This window comes from Tasmannia lanceolata, unplaced genomic scaffold (assembly GCF_043159265.1).
Source record: "Tasmannia lanceolata isolate RefF3 unplaced genomic scaffold, GAP_Taslan_0.1 ptg000015l, whole genome shotgun sequence".
Lineage (NCBI taxonomy): Eukaryota > Viridiplantae > Streptophyta > Magnoliopsida > Canellales > Winteraceae > Tasmannia > Tasmannia lanceolata.
Window position 1 is genome coordinate 48,528,411 of NW_027518692.1, and position 14,538 is coordinate 48,542,948.

The 14,538-nt window shown below is 38.6% G+C and overlaps 1 protein-coding gene and 2 pseudogenes across 1 annotated transcript; 1 reads left to right on the top strand and 2 right to left on the bottom strand.

Moving 5' to 3' along the window:
* Nucleotides 1-3,356: 3,356 nt before the first annotated feature.
* LOC143845791 (uncharacterized) lies at nucleotides 3,357-4,531 on the bottom strand. The gene has a single exon (XM_077354202.1). The coding sequence runs from the start codon at nucleotides 4,438-4,440 to the stop codon at nucleotides 3,661-3,663; it is 780 nt and encodes a 259-aa protein (XP_077210317.1). The 5' UTR covers nucleotides 4,441-4,531; the 3' UTR covers nucleotides 3,357-3,660.
* Nucleotides 4,532-5,196: 665 nt separating this feature from the next.
* On the top strand, nucleotides 5,197-6,496 carry LOC143846715 (mitogen-activated protein kinase kinase kinase 20 pseudogene; annotated as a pseudogene).
* Nucleotides 6,497-10,319: 3,823 nt separating this feature from the next.
* LOC143892043 (mitogen-activated protein kinase kinase kinase 20 pseudogene) lies at nucleotides 10,320-11,396 on the bottom strand (annotated as a pseudogene).
* Nucleotides 11,397-14,538: the final 3,142 nt, after the last annotated feature.

Sequence of the window (14,538 nt, forward strand, 5' to 3'; positions counted from 1 at the left end):
AACGCAGAGTCGGATAAGAACCCGACTTGGGGGAGTCCGAGATGACGCGGGGGGGTTTTGAAACTATGGCTAAAAGAGTGAGAATCACAGCTAATTATTGATGAAAGGGGCCCTCAGCCGACAATACAGCAGAGAAACCTCTCGGTGCTAGCCCAGAGGGTGTGTTTTGACTCCAACATCTTACAAAAATCGAAAGGAGTACCTGTGCACACTGTTTCTGGTGTTTTCTAGAACTACTATCGCCACATACACAAGTGGGTATGTGCGTGAAGTCTGGAGTACGACGCAAGAAAGATATATTTTAGACCAACAAAAAAGCAGTAAACTACAATGAGGATAGAAGGATTCAGACAAAGGCAACAAGGATATTCAAAGACCACAGATGCACACACAAAAGCAGCAAGAGAATTCAAAGATCACAAGTATACATGCAGTTACATAGAAAAATCAACAGCACTAGCACTAATTCAACTCTCCTTACATAATCATTCGTGGAAAAGATAACAAACCAGATCAATGACCTATCCACACACAGTAGACTATCAGAAGAAGAAAAAAGCATATTAAAGCATTAGCAAGCTAGTGAAACATGCACACAATTGGGATTATTCAAAAATTTACAGCTCTACCAAATAGAAATCATGATTCAATGAAACCAAACATCACATTGCTCTGTCCATGGATCTCTTTCTAAACGACAATAAAAATGCATGCTCAAGTTCCTATTCTAATAAAAATATAAGAAGAAGAAAAGAACAGAGAAAATAGAAACTTCATTTGCAATCAAACTTCATTATTGAAATCTGACTTCTCGAACATAATCAAAGCATAAGAAGAAAAGAACGGGAAACTAGCAAACAAGGACTAAATAAAAACATAAAAAGCAAAGACCAGGGAAACTCGCAATAACAGGATTAATATAACAATGCCTAAAGAATGAAGATAAAGCTGCCATTTTTAATTACAAAATATCACTCTAAAGAGCAGCCTTTCTGAAGCCTAGTTGCACAAATTGGAGCCACATTCACCGAATCTAAAAATACGCTCGTACAGAATTCATTTTAATCTTCTTCTATTAGCTGGAAACAAACCCACGAGTAGAAGTATGAGAGAAAACCAAGTTTTCTAGCAAAACAAAATCCAGAACAAAAATAACCAGTCCTACAAACTAGATTTCTACGCATATCTAAAACAACCTCACGCCGCTTCCAGAAAATAGGAAGCCTATGGATACTGTGGTAGGAATCAATGAAATTCCTACCATATCTCTTAAAACGAACATATTCAGCAACCTATGGATATATGCCATCATTATTTCCAGGACCAATGAAATTCAATAATCTTCTGAATACCAAGCCCCTCCCTCCTTAGGATCTCAAAAATCATTCTCCTTGGGCTCCCCTTGCTGAAGGATCCCTATTGATCCTTTAAGGGTTATAAATCATTGTTGGCAACCAATCAATTGATGCAAACTTTACATGGTATAATTGTCAATTACCATGACAACAATAATTACGAATGCAAAAGATAAACTTTATGCACTCTTAACAATCTTTAAGATGAGCTCATGTGTCCTTTGAAAACAGGAGCCAACATCTTGACAATAGAACAAGCAATTTTTTCAGTCTTATCTGATTTCACATTAATACAGTAGAGCAATTTTTCTAGGTCAATCAGCTGCCTGATGACCACTTCTATAAAATATATAGGAAACCTTAGGATTTCAATATGCATCAAGAAAGACTCAAAGAATTTACTAGTGCCAACTATATATTGCAGTCAAGAGCATAAGCCCCTCAAACAGCATCGTGGAGTAAGAACAAGCATTCAGAAAATTGTGCAACTACCGGAGATAGTAAAAAAAAGACAGGAAAGTGCAACAAGAGTAATTGTATTCACAAGCATGGAAAATGAAAATTAACAAAGAAAGAAAAAAAAGAGTAAATGAAAGACCTAAAAAGGTAATAACTAATAAGGGAAACAAGGAAAGAAAGGGCGAAACGATGTTCAGACTGGAAGTTACAATTAGTGGCATCTGGGGATCGAGGAGCACGGAATACAAATGATTGATAAATGGCGGGAAAGAGAAGGAACAAACCAGCAGATAAGGCGGAGAATCTGCTGCTGTGGACCAAATTTAGGGCATTTTGGGCGGAGAATCAGATGTTTTTATAGTCTATTATAATGGCAGTGTGAGAGAGAATATCCCTCTTTGAAGCCATCAGACAGATAGGAGGATTACAGAGCCCATATCAAGAAGAATTCACGACAGATAGCCTAGCTGTAGAGATACTCCATCAATTAATTTCATACACTTCAAGCCAAAGTCTCTCATGATAGCCTAGCTATAGAGATACACCATCAATTAATTTCATACACTTCAACTCATGATAGCCTAGCTATAGAGATACACCATCAATTAATTTCATACACTTCAAGCCAATCTCTCTCACTCCAAGAAAAAAAATCAGGTTGCAAGCCTTGTTTATCCAATATGAATCATTTTTTAAATTGCTCACCAATCCTCGAAACCTCAACCTATAAGGTTTAGGAAATCTTCCAAACCATTGCGGAGAAGGAGAGAATTGGTCCAATATGAATCATATTTAGAAGCCACAGTTCTAAGACAACCCAATAGGTTCCATATTGACCAATTGTTCTCTAATTTCCTTATTTAATAGGAGTACCCAGACCTTTTAATGTAATTGACCAACAACATTTATATTGAACTCTACTTGAATCCTGAGTTTGTGAGCCTAGATAATGTTAAGACAATTCTTGTGTTTTATTTATGGAATACTCATCTCCGGACCTTCTAGATATGATTTCTTCAAAGTTAGTTTCACCTTTTTATAAATTTGCATGTGAACCTTTCACTTTGTCCCTTTCAATTCTGTTTAAGTTTTCATATTATCTCCCGTCATTTGGTAAGATAAAACTAACTTTATAAAACCGTTCGCATCCATGAAACCCTATGCCATTTCATTCTCAGGTGAGATGAATGATTCATGTATACTATCTGCCACATATGATCCAAATTGTGTTGTGATCATTTCTATTATGAATAGATTCATAGGATACAAATGGAAAATCAACAATCTTAATAACATTGATCCAGAACAATGCTAGAAAATCTTCAGCAGTGCAGTCAACTTTCAGTTCATGTATTTCGTGGACATACAGTCACTGAAAAATAACACACTAAATCCCTGTTTGTTTAAGATTATGACAACCGATTGTGACTGCCAAACCTAATTTTATGAGGGGGAGAGAGAACCAAGCTCATAAATTACATTATCTCTTCCACATGTGACAATATCCAGCACATCATTTGAATCTTCAGTAACCACCATACATCAATAATCTGTTCTTTAGTTAACAATTATCCATTACAGCACAGGGGCTAGTATAAAAGGAACATAAAAACATTTAAAGCATGCCCATTTCATATAGTTAACAACCAACAAGAAAGAAATCATCAAACTTCTTAATCAAAAAATGAATACTCACTTAGCTATTATCTATCCCTTGGAATATTCATACATAAATTACCTATCACAACTAACTAGAAAAATTAATACAAAATCAAAATCTGAGACAGTGGACTTGAAATTACACAACCATACTTGATAAGTCCAGCAGTAGAAGGATTCCAATTGATCATCCCCTTAAACGCTCCTTAAACCCTTCAATTTTCAAACCCATCTCAGGCACCGCTTGATAAACCGGTAGCGCCAAAGACTCCAACGATTTCAAATGGAAAGACCACACATTAGCCCATTTCTTAGGAACAATACTCGAGATCCCTTCAACAGCTGCCATCACATTCTCAACAATCTCATCCCTCCCTTGCGAAACCCTACCAATCTTAACAATACTACAAGTACCAGTCCTAAGATAAAGAAGCGTGGATTCGCAACCCTTTCGAATCTGTTCCTTCCAATTTTTCTGGGTAAGATCTACAGGTATTGGGATCTTCTTCTTCTTGAAAAATTCCTTTCCAAGAAGCTTAGGAAGGAGATGGATAATACGCTCGTCCGCGAAGAACAGATCATGGGATTCGCAGAGCTTGCGTTTGGCTTCAAAGGGTTTGTAGTCTGATCTGAGTTTTGAGAGTTTGAGGATTTTGGAAATTGGGATTGATTCGGAGGTGATTTTGTTCTTGTAAGAGAGAGAAGAGCAGTCGTTGATGATGAGGCAGATCGAATCAGAGCCGTTGAAGGAGTGGAGGGGGTGAGGGAGGGGGATTTGGTAAGGGTTTTGGCGGGTTTTGGCGGGGATTTTTTTTAGGGTGAGAACTAGGTAGAGGAGTTCGTCGTGTTTTAGAAGATGGGTTTTGGGGGTTTTGGATTTTGAATTTATCCATCTTAGGAGGGAGTCCACGGCTCTGAAAATCATTTCGGGAGTAACCTTTGAGGAAGAAGAAGTACGATCTGCCATTGAAACAGATGAAGGAAGGAGAGAGAGTGTTTGTGAACGAAAAACCCTAGAGAGCCCAAAACCCTAAAATGTGGAATGGGATTTGCTAGCAAATTTCGCGGATGACTTTTGCATGAGAAAACAGCCACCTCCGATGAATGTAATAAATAAGACAAAATTTGCTGAAAAGTGTGTCTGGGTGGCTGTTCTCACGTGCAAAAGTCAGCCGTCGAATGGCTTCCCGTGTATGATTCTTCCTGAAGGATACTTATTGGGTCCCACTTGTAGCTAGTGTACTTGATCAGATCAATCAGTCATACATCTTCATCGGATGATTCTACGCCCTTGATCCATTAAGCCACGTTATGGCCCATCACATGAACGGTTTAGATAAATAATAATTTGCAATTCCTCCAATGATCAGATTCAGAGGGCTAGGATCATCCCATGGAAATGATTTTTTGGGCACATCACATGAGGGTTTGGATCATCCTATTATAGTGTAGACTAAAAAAGCAAGAAAAACCAAAAAAACAGGCTACAGCCGGTCCACCCGGCCCGTACGGGTGGGACCGGGTTCACCAAATTGTTACCCGTAAAATTCTGGGTCATTTATGACACGGCCCGTACACCTGCCCCCGTACCGATTGGGTGAAACACGGCCCGGCCGACCCGTTTGCCAGGTAATGATTTTTAGAAACAACATGAGGTATAAAACACCTACTATATAGCTTTCCTTTTCTGTTTCTACCTCTTATTTATGACCCTTAGACAAGATTGGCCCTTTGCATAAGAAACCGAGAAAAAGAAAGTTGCAGAGAAACATCAGAAAGAAACAGAGCAGAGGAGAGATTAGAGCAATGGAGTGGGTCAAAGGGCCTGTAATTGGAAAGGGAAGATATGGCACTGTGAATTTGGCCACTGCTCAAATCGCCATGAAATCTGCAATTCTCTCAGAATCATACACTTTGCAGAAAGAGAGATTTATTTTGAAGCAACTCAAAAAATGCCCACAAATTCTCAATTGTTTGGGCCAAAAGGTCACAATTGAAAACGGAGTTCAAGTCTACAATCTGCTCCTTGAGTATATCTCAGGTGGGACGCTTTATGATTTGATCAGAAAATCCGGCAATGGATTGCCAGAATCCGATGTAAGACGCTACGCCAGGTCTATTCTTCTAGGCCTAAGTCACATTCATGAAAAAGGATTTGTTCATTGCGATATAAAGCTTCAAAACATCCTTGTTTCTTCTAATTGGAATGTTAAGATTGCTGATTTTGGTCTAGCAATGAACGGTGAACATGAAGGCTTTTTGTTGAGGGGTACTCCTTTATATATGGCTCCGGAATCTGTTGCACTAACCGAGTATGGGGCCCCATGTGATATATGGGCTTTTGGGTGCGTGGTTGCGGAGATGATCGCCGGGAAGCCGGCGTGGAGTTTTCCGGCAGGCAGCCGGAAGAAGATCCTGTCTCGTATTGGTTATAGTAAGGAATTGCCGGAGATTCCGCCGGAGTTGTCTGAGGAGGGGAAGGATTTTTTGAGAAGATGTTTTGTTAGGGATCCTGCCAAGAGATGGACGGCTGAGATGTTATTGAGACACCCCTTTGTGACTAATGAAGAGACTATGGAGGAGGTAAAGGTGGGATCACCATTGCAAGAAGAAAATTCATCTCCAAAGAGTGGTTTTGATTTTCCTTCTCTATGTTCTACTATTGAGTCTAAATTGAATAGAATGCCGGTATATCGGAATCGCAAGTTGGCAAAGAAATCAAAGCCACCCGATTGGATCACTATCAAGAAGAGAGCTGATTCAACTGTTTCTCAATCGGCAACCAGCAGAAGCAAAAGAAGAAGGTGAAGACAAGGTCAAGGAAGAAGAGATTGTTAAGTGATTTAGGGTTTTATCAAGCATTTTGAGATTAGTAGTAGAGGCAATTCTTCTGTTTGTAAGATGATTAATGGGTCTGATTTTTTGTCATTCTTTATTGTTTTATAGATACTGTCTTGATTTTTCCACTGTAATTGAATACAAAAACAGTTAAATTTCATTAATACAAGTTGTGATTTTGGGTTCCTCATGTGGTTCTGTTTGATTTATGTTTTACATCTTTGAGAATTTTGAAATTAAAATCAACCCATAATTCTCTGCATCTCAATTTGGGTTCATGGTAGATTAGGGTTTCGTTATTAAGTAGTGTAAACTGACCTGAAGTTTGATGCCTATAATGGGTCTTTAAAAAATAGGGAAAATTATATTTACACCCCCTAATTTCTGACACATCCACTTCTACTCCTATAGTTTAAAATGTGACAACTACACCCCTGTAGTTTCAATTTGTATAAGATAGGCCCCCTCAGTTGACGGTTCGTCCACTGATTGAAGGGTTAGGATGATCCGATGGAGCTGATTTTTTGGGCACACCCTATCTATGTCAGGGCCCATCAAATGAACACTTTGGATCATCCAAACAATGTGAGCCCATACCCGAATCCAAACACTACCAAAAACACAGTGGGCTCGCGTTATTAGACTTTTCTCAAAGTCATAAATATCAAAGTAATCGGAGTCAACTTTTGGTTGGTCAAAATAAAGTACCACTAGGAATTGAATTTGCTAAGAAAAAGACAGAGATTTGCAATTGGGAAGGAAAATCTAATGAAAAATAGTATGAAAGCACTTTAGTACTGTAGACGTAATGTGAGAGGTTGGCCAGGATAGCATGAAACTTATAACAATCCAGCCACCTCTAGTGGGTTTGGGCTAGGTCATGTGTATTTAAGTTGGGTTTGGGCCTAGGCCTTTTTTTGGAATAAGTTGCAATTGGCCGGATATGTAGTAGTAAATACTCTGAGAACTTGACTTGCCTCAAAGTATGCGAAAACCATTCAACCAGTACAGGGAAGGTAACTAAGTGGCTGACTAGTTAGCTAATTTTGAATGCACTCCTAACACTAGATTATTTTATCTTGGGATCTGCTTTCTAGGAACACTAGAAGAGCTGTCCGTTGTGATGCAATGTTTTGATAAGATAGGCGAGGCATCTTGTCCTTTAATATTTAAAGGGTTGTGAGAAGGTTATTACATTTCTCAAAAAGCTCTTACAAGACTTCAAAAGTTTTCCATAGATGCTTCACGCATCTTTATCAAAATGTTGGAGTGCTGAAATCATTTCCCAACATTTAATATGTTTGTTTTTAGAGTAATGATGAGACTAAGGTAGCCCTTGAAAATAAAATGAGATGAAAGGGCTCCCCCATTGGCTGCACATTTGATCACCACCATTTTAAAGCAGAAATCTAAGAGGAAAAAGCCTACTAGCAAAACCCAAGAAGAAAAAGTCTACTAGCTCCCTAGGGTTTTGGAGGAGCAAATTAATACCATTTTAATTAATTTCAACCATAGACAAGGTGCCCCGTTAGATCAAGGCCCTTGATCACCATGATACACATGTTAAAGCGACATGCAGGTCTAGCAAGACTTAGGATGATAAGGGGCGCAGGATTTTCATTTTGAACCATATTAGTTATTTTCGGTGCAATTTGTGGCTTGTGGGTGAATAGAAATCCCAGAACTCTCTAGGCGGCTAGGGCTCCCTTTCTTTCACGTAAAATGGGTGTAAGAAAATTTTATTCCCCATTTCCCACATAAAAATAGGTGTAAAATTTTTACACCCATTTTAAGTCAGAAGAATCAGAGTCTGGATTTAGTTTCACCGACAAATTACTCTAGGACCTAAGATGTAAGTGGTTTCCATACCCAAGTAACTGTTCTTTGGAATTGCTTCTTTTTACAACAAATACACACACACACACACGCTAGAGAAATTTTTTTATTAAAGAATCAGATATTTCGATACGCGGGTTTTAGAATCTTGGATTTCCTCAAAATCCTAGATGGAGGATGAAAAAAGGAGACTATCCGTGGTTTCTGATTTCTCACCCTTCTTTCAGTCAAAGCGAGAGAATAGGAGATCATCCCGTGTTTCCAAGTTTTAGAAATGTTAGGATGGGGGAGAGATTTGCTAAAACTTGGAGTTCTTACTTAAAATCAAGAATAATAAAAATCCAGAATTTTACACCGCTTTCAAGCTAAAACTTGGATTCTAAAATCTGCGTATCCAAACGGCCCCTAAGGGTTTGTTTGGTTTTAGGGTTGCCTTTTTTAATAGAAAAAAATCCGTAGTGAAAAATATTTGAGGATCCACTAGGTTGAATTTTTTCTCGAAAATGAAAAAAAAAATTGTATATTGAAAACAATAACGAAAAATGAGCTATCAAGATTCTAGAAATGAGATACCATTCTCCTGTTTTCATCAATTTTTTCACTCTGATGAAAACGGGAGAATGGCATCTCATTTCTTGAATATTAGCCCCCCTATTGGGTGTCAGTGGGAACATAACAAGTTAAAGCACAAGGGCTAAAAAACTTATAAAATCAAATGATTAGGTTTAGGTCAAGATTTTGCTTGATGACCTATCCACTGTAGGGCTAGGTCTGCTAGGAGGTGAGTGTTGTAGATCACCAAACCATTGCACCCAAGATGCACTTTTGCCACCAATTTTTTTTGGGAAATGATAATGCACCCCTTTTCTTCACTTGGGACACCCAACAGCAGTGTATCAATGGCAGCAGAGAGGCTGATGTACTTCACGTCAGAAGGATTCAACGGATTTGATTGCCACGTACACTGCAGTTGGGTGTCCCATGTGATGAAAAGTGGCGCATTTATCATTTCCCTTTTCTTCCTAGAAAACCGTTGGGCCCCCGATGTAGGGCTCTGTTTCTTTCAACGTAAAATTGGCTTAAAACAATTTAAGCCCAATTCTACAACTAGACTAGGGTTGGCCTCAACCCAACCCAGCCTGATTTGCACCCATACTGCATGGTCAGTATATCAACCTGTATTTTTATAGAGATATATCATGTTGTGAGGAATGATAGATGCAAGGGTCTCTTTATGCAAGGCTAAGAAAGGCCTTGCATAAAGAGGGCCCTTGAATAGTTCTACGTCATTAAGTGCAACCGAATTCAGTTTCTCAACCAACTTTAAAAATGACGTGGATCTATTCAAGGGCCCTTCTCCTGCCTTTGCATAAAGAGGGCCTTGCATCTATCATTCCTCGTTGTTGTAAATAAATTTCCATTATGTTTTGTGACCATGGGTGGTTACAACTTGCACTTTTGTCGCACACAGGAAACAAAAGGCATTCTCAATCATGTGAACGCCATGGCATTTAAAAATTAAAACCACGCGTTTGGACAATGAAGTTTAAACCACAACGGTGCACATCAAATCTCCCTTCCAAAATAGACATGATTGACGATGATTTTGGTCCCCCAAATCAAAACCCAACCCAGATTTCTATATATTTTTTTAAGACCCGTTACAGGCATCAAACTTTAGGTCAGTTTAATGAAGATGCACAACTCATCATAAAACTCTAACATACCATGAACCCAAATTGAGTGAGATTCAGGGATCATGGCTTGACTTCAATTTAAAAATTCTCAATAATGTAAAACAATAAAACATAAAACAACATTGAAGTAGATGAGGAACCCAAATAACAATGTGGATCGATTGAATTTTTTCTATTTTTGTATTCATTTGCAGTGAAAGAATCAATACAATTTCTGTAAACCCTAAAGAATGACAAAAAAAATCAGACCCATTAATAGTCAGTTTATGAACAAAAGAATTGTATCAAGTCCAACAATGTGGATCAATTGAATTTTTCTTTTTTTTGTATTCATTTGCAGTGAAAGAATCAATACAATTTCTGTAAACCCTAAAGATGACAAAAAAATCAGACCCATCAATAATCAGTTTATAAACAAAAGAATTGTATGTACTACTACTACAGTCAAAATCAAAATACTTGATTAAAACCCAATTCAGGAACATATTTTTCTTCTTTTGCTTCTGGTTGCCAATTGAGAAACAAAGGAATCAGCTCCCCTGATAGTAATCCAATCCTCATCTTCACAACATGAAAAACAATTGGGTGGCTTTCGTCCCGTTGTGAGCTGGCGAATACGATCTTTCGGTCTTGAGTAAGAAGAAGAACTCTTCACTGACTCAATTGGAGAACATAGAGAAGGAATTGAATATGATTGAATGGATTGCGAAGGCGGAAAATCAAATGCACTCTTAGGAGATGGATTTTGTGATACCACTTTTACTTCCATAGTATCTTCATTAGCCACAAAGGGGTGTCTCAATAACATCTTAGCTGTCCATCTATTCGCGGGATCCCTAACAAAACATCTTCTCAAGAAATCCTTCCCCTCCTCAGATAACTCTGGCGGAATCTCCGGCAATTCCTCACTAAAACCAATATGAAACAGTAGACTTCCCACATGGGCATCCGCCGGAAAACTCCACGCCGGCTTCCCTGCTATCATCTCCACAACCACGCACCCAAAAGCCCATATATCCGATGGGGCTGCATATTCTTTTAGTGCAACAGATTCCGGAGCCATAAACATAGGAGTACCCTCCAACAAAAAAGACTCCCCTTCTTTCTTTGCTAGACCAAAATCTGCAATCTTAACATTCCAACAAGAAGAAACAAGTATGTTTTGTAGCTTTATATCTCCATGAACAAGCCCATTTTGATGAATGTGAATTAGGCCTTGAAGAACAGACCTCAAGTAGCGTCTCACATCGGATTCCGGCAATCCATTGCCGGATTTTTTAACCAAATCAGAAAGAGTCCCGCCGGAGACATACTCGATGAAAAGATTGTAAAAACAAACCCCATTTTCAATTGTGATGTCTTCGCCGAAACAATGGAGAATTTGTGGGCAATTTTGAAGTTGGCTCAAAATCGCTCTCTCGTTCTTCAAAGAAGATGATTTTGAGAGAATTGCGGATTTGACTGCCATTAACCGACTCTGGTTTTTCTTTCTCGCCAAGCTTACAGTGCCAAAGCTTCCCTTTCCCACCATCGCCCCTCTTTCCCACTCCATTGCATTAAACGTTGTGCTCTGCTCTTCTCTGCTTTGTTTATTTCTAATTTTGCTCTGCTTACTCTGTAATTCTTGCTTTCTTATGCATAGGGCAAACTGTATTTTGATGAGGGCACTCCTCACTTTATTAAAAGTCCGGAATGGCCCTCACCAAAAGATGGGCCACAGCCTAAATAGCTCGTGCCTCAAAAATCATTTCCATATGTTGATCCTAACCCTCATGGTTGATCCTAACCATCTATAGATCGGAGGGTTAGAATCAACCTATGGAAATAATTTTTGAGGCCCAACCTATTTAGGTTGTGGCCCATCTAATGGACCATTAGGATCATCCTATGGTGCGGGCCATACCGTACTTTTAATAAAGTGAGAGTGCCCTCATCAAAATACAGTAGTGCTGATAACATTTCCCTTATTATATTGTCACCCTCTCTATTTTATTTTGAATTTCAATGATTAGTATTATCTATTAGCAATGAATAAGAAGGGGGTAAACGTAGACATCCTTTCCTTGGCCCAAATTTGAAAAGAAAACGTATTTGTAAACAAAAAGGTAGCCCAAACCCACTAAAGTACTTTCATACCATATTTCATTAGATTTTGCTTGGCAATTGCAACTCTTTTATCTTTTTCTTAGCAAAGTCAATTCCTACTATTACTTTATGTTGACCCACCAAAAGTCCACTCCGATTATTAAGATATTTATGACTTTGGGAAAAGTCTAATAATGTAATCATATTCCATCTCCACCTTTTGAGAACACAAACTGTTTTTCAATCCAAATTTACTATCTATTTTGAGTGACATTTGTTTTTAACAGAGTGAAATTATGAAATGATTGGAGTAAACCAAACAGTTTATCAAGTTGGCCATAATATGGATGGCCCATGACCCATAATCATCTTACTAAATTAAGATATAAAATTAGGGAATTGATAACTGCGCCCCTTTTCATTACTTGGGACGCCCAGCTAGAGTGTGTCTATGACTGCAAAGGTGCTTATGTACTTCACATTTGAAGGAATGAAGTGACCTGATTGCCACGTACAATGCAACCGGGTGTCCCAAGTGATGAAAAGGGGCGCATTTATCATTTCCCCCAAATTATTCTGCAATGTACAGTTACGATCCACCAATGGGGTGATTAGAATCATTTTAAAGGAGGATTTAGGACAGGGCCCATTTAAACAGGCCCGCATGATGAATGGTCATGATCAAATCACCATGGGTCCAATTTATTTTGTTTCTTGGCTTGTAGACTAGTAATTTCTCTTGCACTCATTGTTGAGATTAAAACAAATTTCGAACCCATTTTTCCACTTAAAATGGTTGTAAAATTTGTTTTAATCCCGTTTCACATTGAAAGAAACACAGCCCTACAGTGGGGTCCAACGGTTTTCTAGGAAAAAAAATAGGTGGCAAGAGTGCAACTTGGGTGCAATGGTTTGGTGATCCATAACACTCATCTCCTAGCCTACAGTGGATAGGTCCATAAACTAAAATTCTTGACCTAAACCTAACCCTTTGATATATTAGTCTTTTAACGCTTGTGCTTTAACTTGGAATGTTTATCACTGACCCAATAGAGATGATTTTTGGGGCATGGCCTATCTACAGTGGGGGGGGGGGGGCTAATATTGATTTTTAACCTTTCTGGGCATCACACTTATGTTTTATTCACTGCAGAGTGAAAAAATTGATGAAAACCAGAGAATGGCATCTCATTTTTCGTTATTGTTTTAGATATACTATTTTTTTTCATTTTCTAGAAAAAATTCAACCTCGAATATTTTTAACTATGGATTTTTTTTTTCTATTAAAAGGTCAACACTAGAACCAAACAAACCCGTATTCTTCTTTATGAAAAGAGGACAAGCTTTGTGGAGTTCTTAGTTCAAAATAGTGACACAGTTGCCGATTCCCAATTTCAAGAAATAATATTTTTACTATTATCAAATATCAATTTCTTTATTTATTTTTAATATTGGCAGCTGCTCTTAGGAGGGGTGCAACCTGGGCTGGGTTCATCCCGAACTCGACTGTTTCGACATGATTTCAACTTGGGTTGGGTTTACATTTCCTCGGGTTGGATTGGGTTTACATTCCCTCGGGTTTGGTTGGGTTGGGAAACGTCAACCCAATTTAATTTCAGGTTGGGTTACGTGGAGCAAACCCTACCTGACCCGAACCTAGTCCCTTTCGCTATTTTTATGCTGATTTTTTTTTTTTGCTAATTTCAAAACCCTAATTTCGGGTTGGGTTAGGGGCATTTCTATTTTTTTTTTCTCTGTTTTTGCCTGGGACCAACCCAATCCCAACCCGACCTGATTTGAAAAATCAGGTTAGACAGGTCAGGTTAGGTTAGGGTTGAGATTTAGAGACAGGTTGGGTTAGGTTTAAACATCCTTGATCCGAGGCTCAGGTTCGGTCGGGTCACAGACTAGGTAAGACTAGGCTTAGCCTCAATCCATCCAACCTGGCCCTGAGACTATGCTTAGCCTCAACCCATCCAACCCGGCCCTGAGTTGCACGCCTACGGCATAGCCAATAGAGTTTTATCATGTTTCAAATAAACTCTCATATGTTTTGTGACCATGGTTGGTTAAAACTTGCACTTTGAAACGAGCATGTGAACGCCATGCCAAATAAAAATTAAAACCACGCGTTTGAACTATGAAGTTTGGAACCACACCAGTCCACACCAAATCTCCCTTCCAAAATAGATGCAATTGACGATGACATAGGTCTAACAAAGATAAAACCCGCGTTTGATCTTTGTTGCATGCTAAATGGATGTCCCATGTGTAAAAAATGACTACAAATTTGAAAGATTTGGCCATGTTTGGCAACCATGGAATATCGTGGGCCCAGTTGTGAAATAGGAGATAAGGAGGGAGGGGGAGAGACTTGAGAGGGAACAAGTGGAAGAAATTCCAAAAAACTCAGTGAAAAAATTTCCTATTTTTCTTTTTCAGGGGTTCTCATGCTCCCCAATCGGACCCACTAATATTCCTTAGAGTATTTTTTTTAATGGCTGCAAACCTACCCTTAGTAGAACTCTGATTTGAGGATTGATTGATCAACATAGAAACTAGGTTCATCCCATTGTATTTTTCTATTCTAATTGTTGTCAACATAGAGA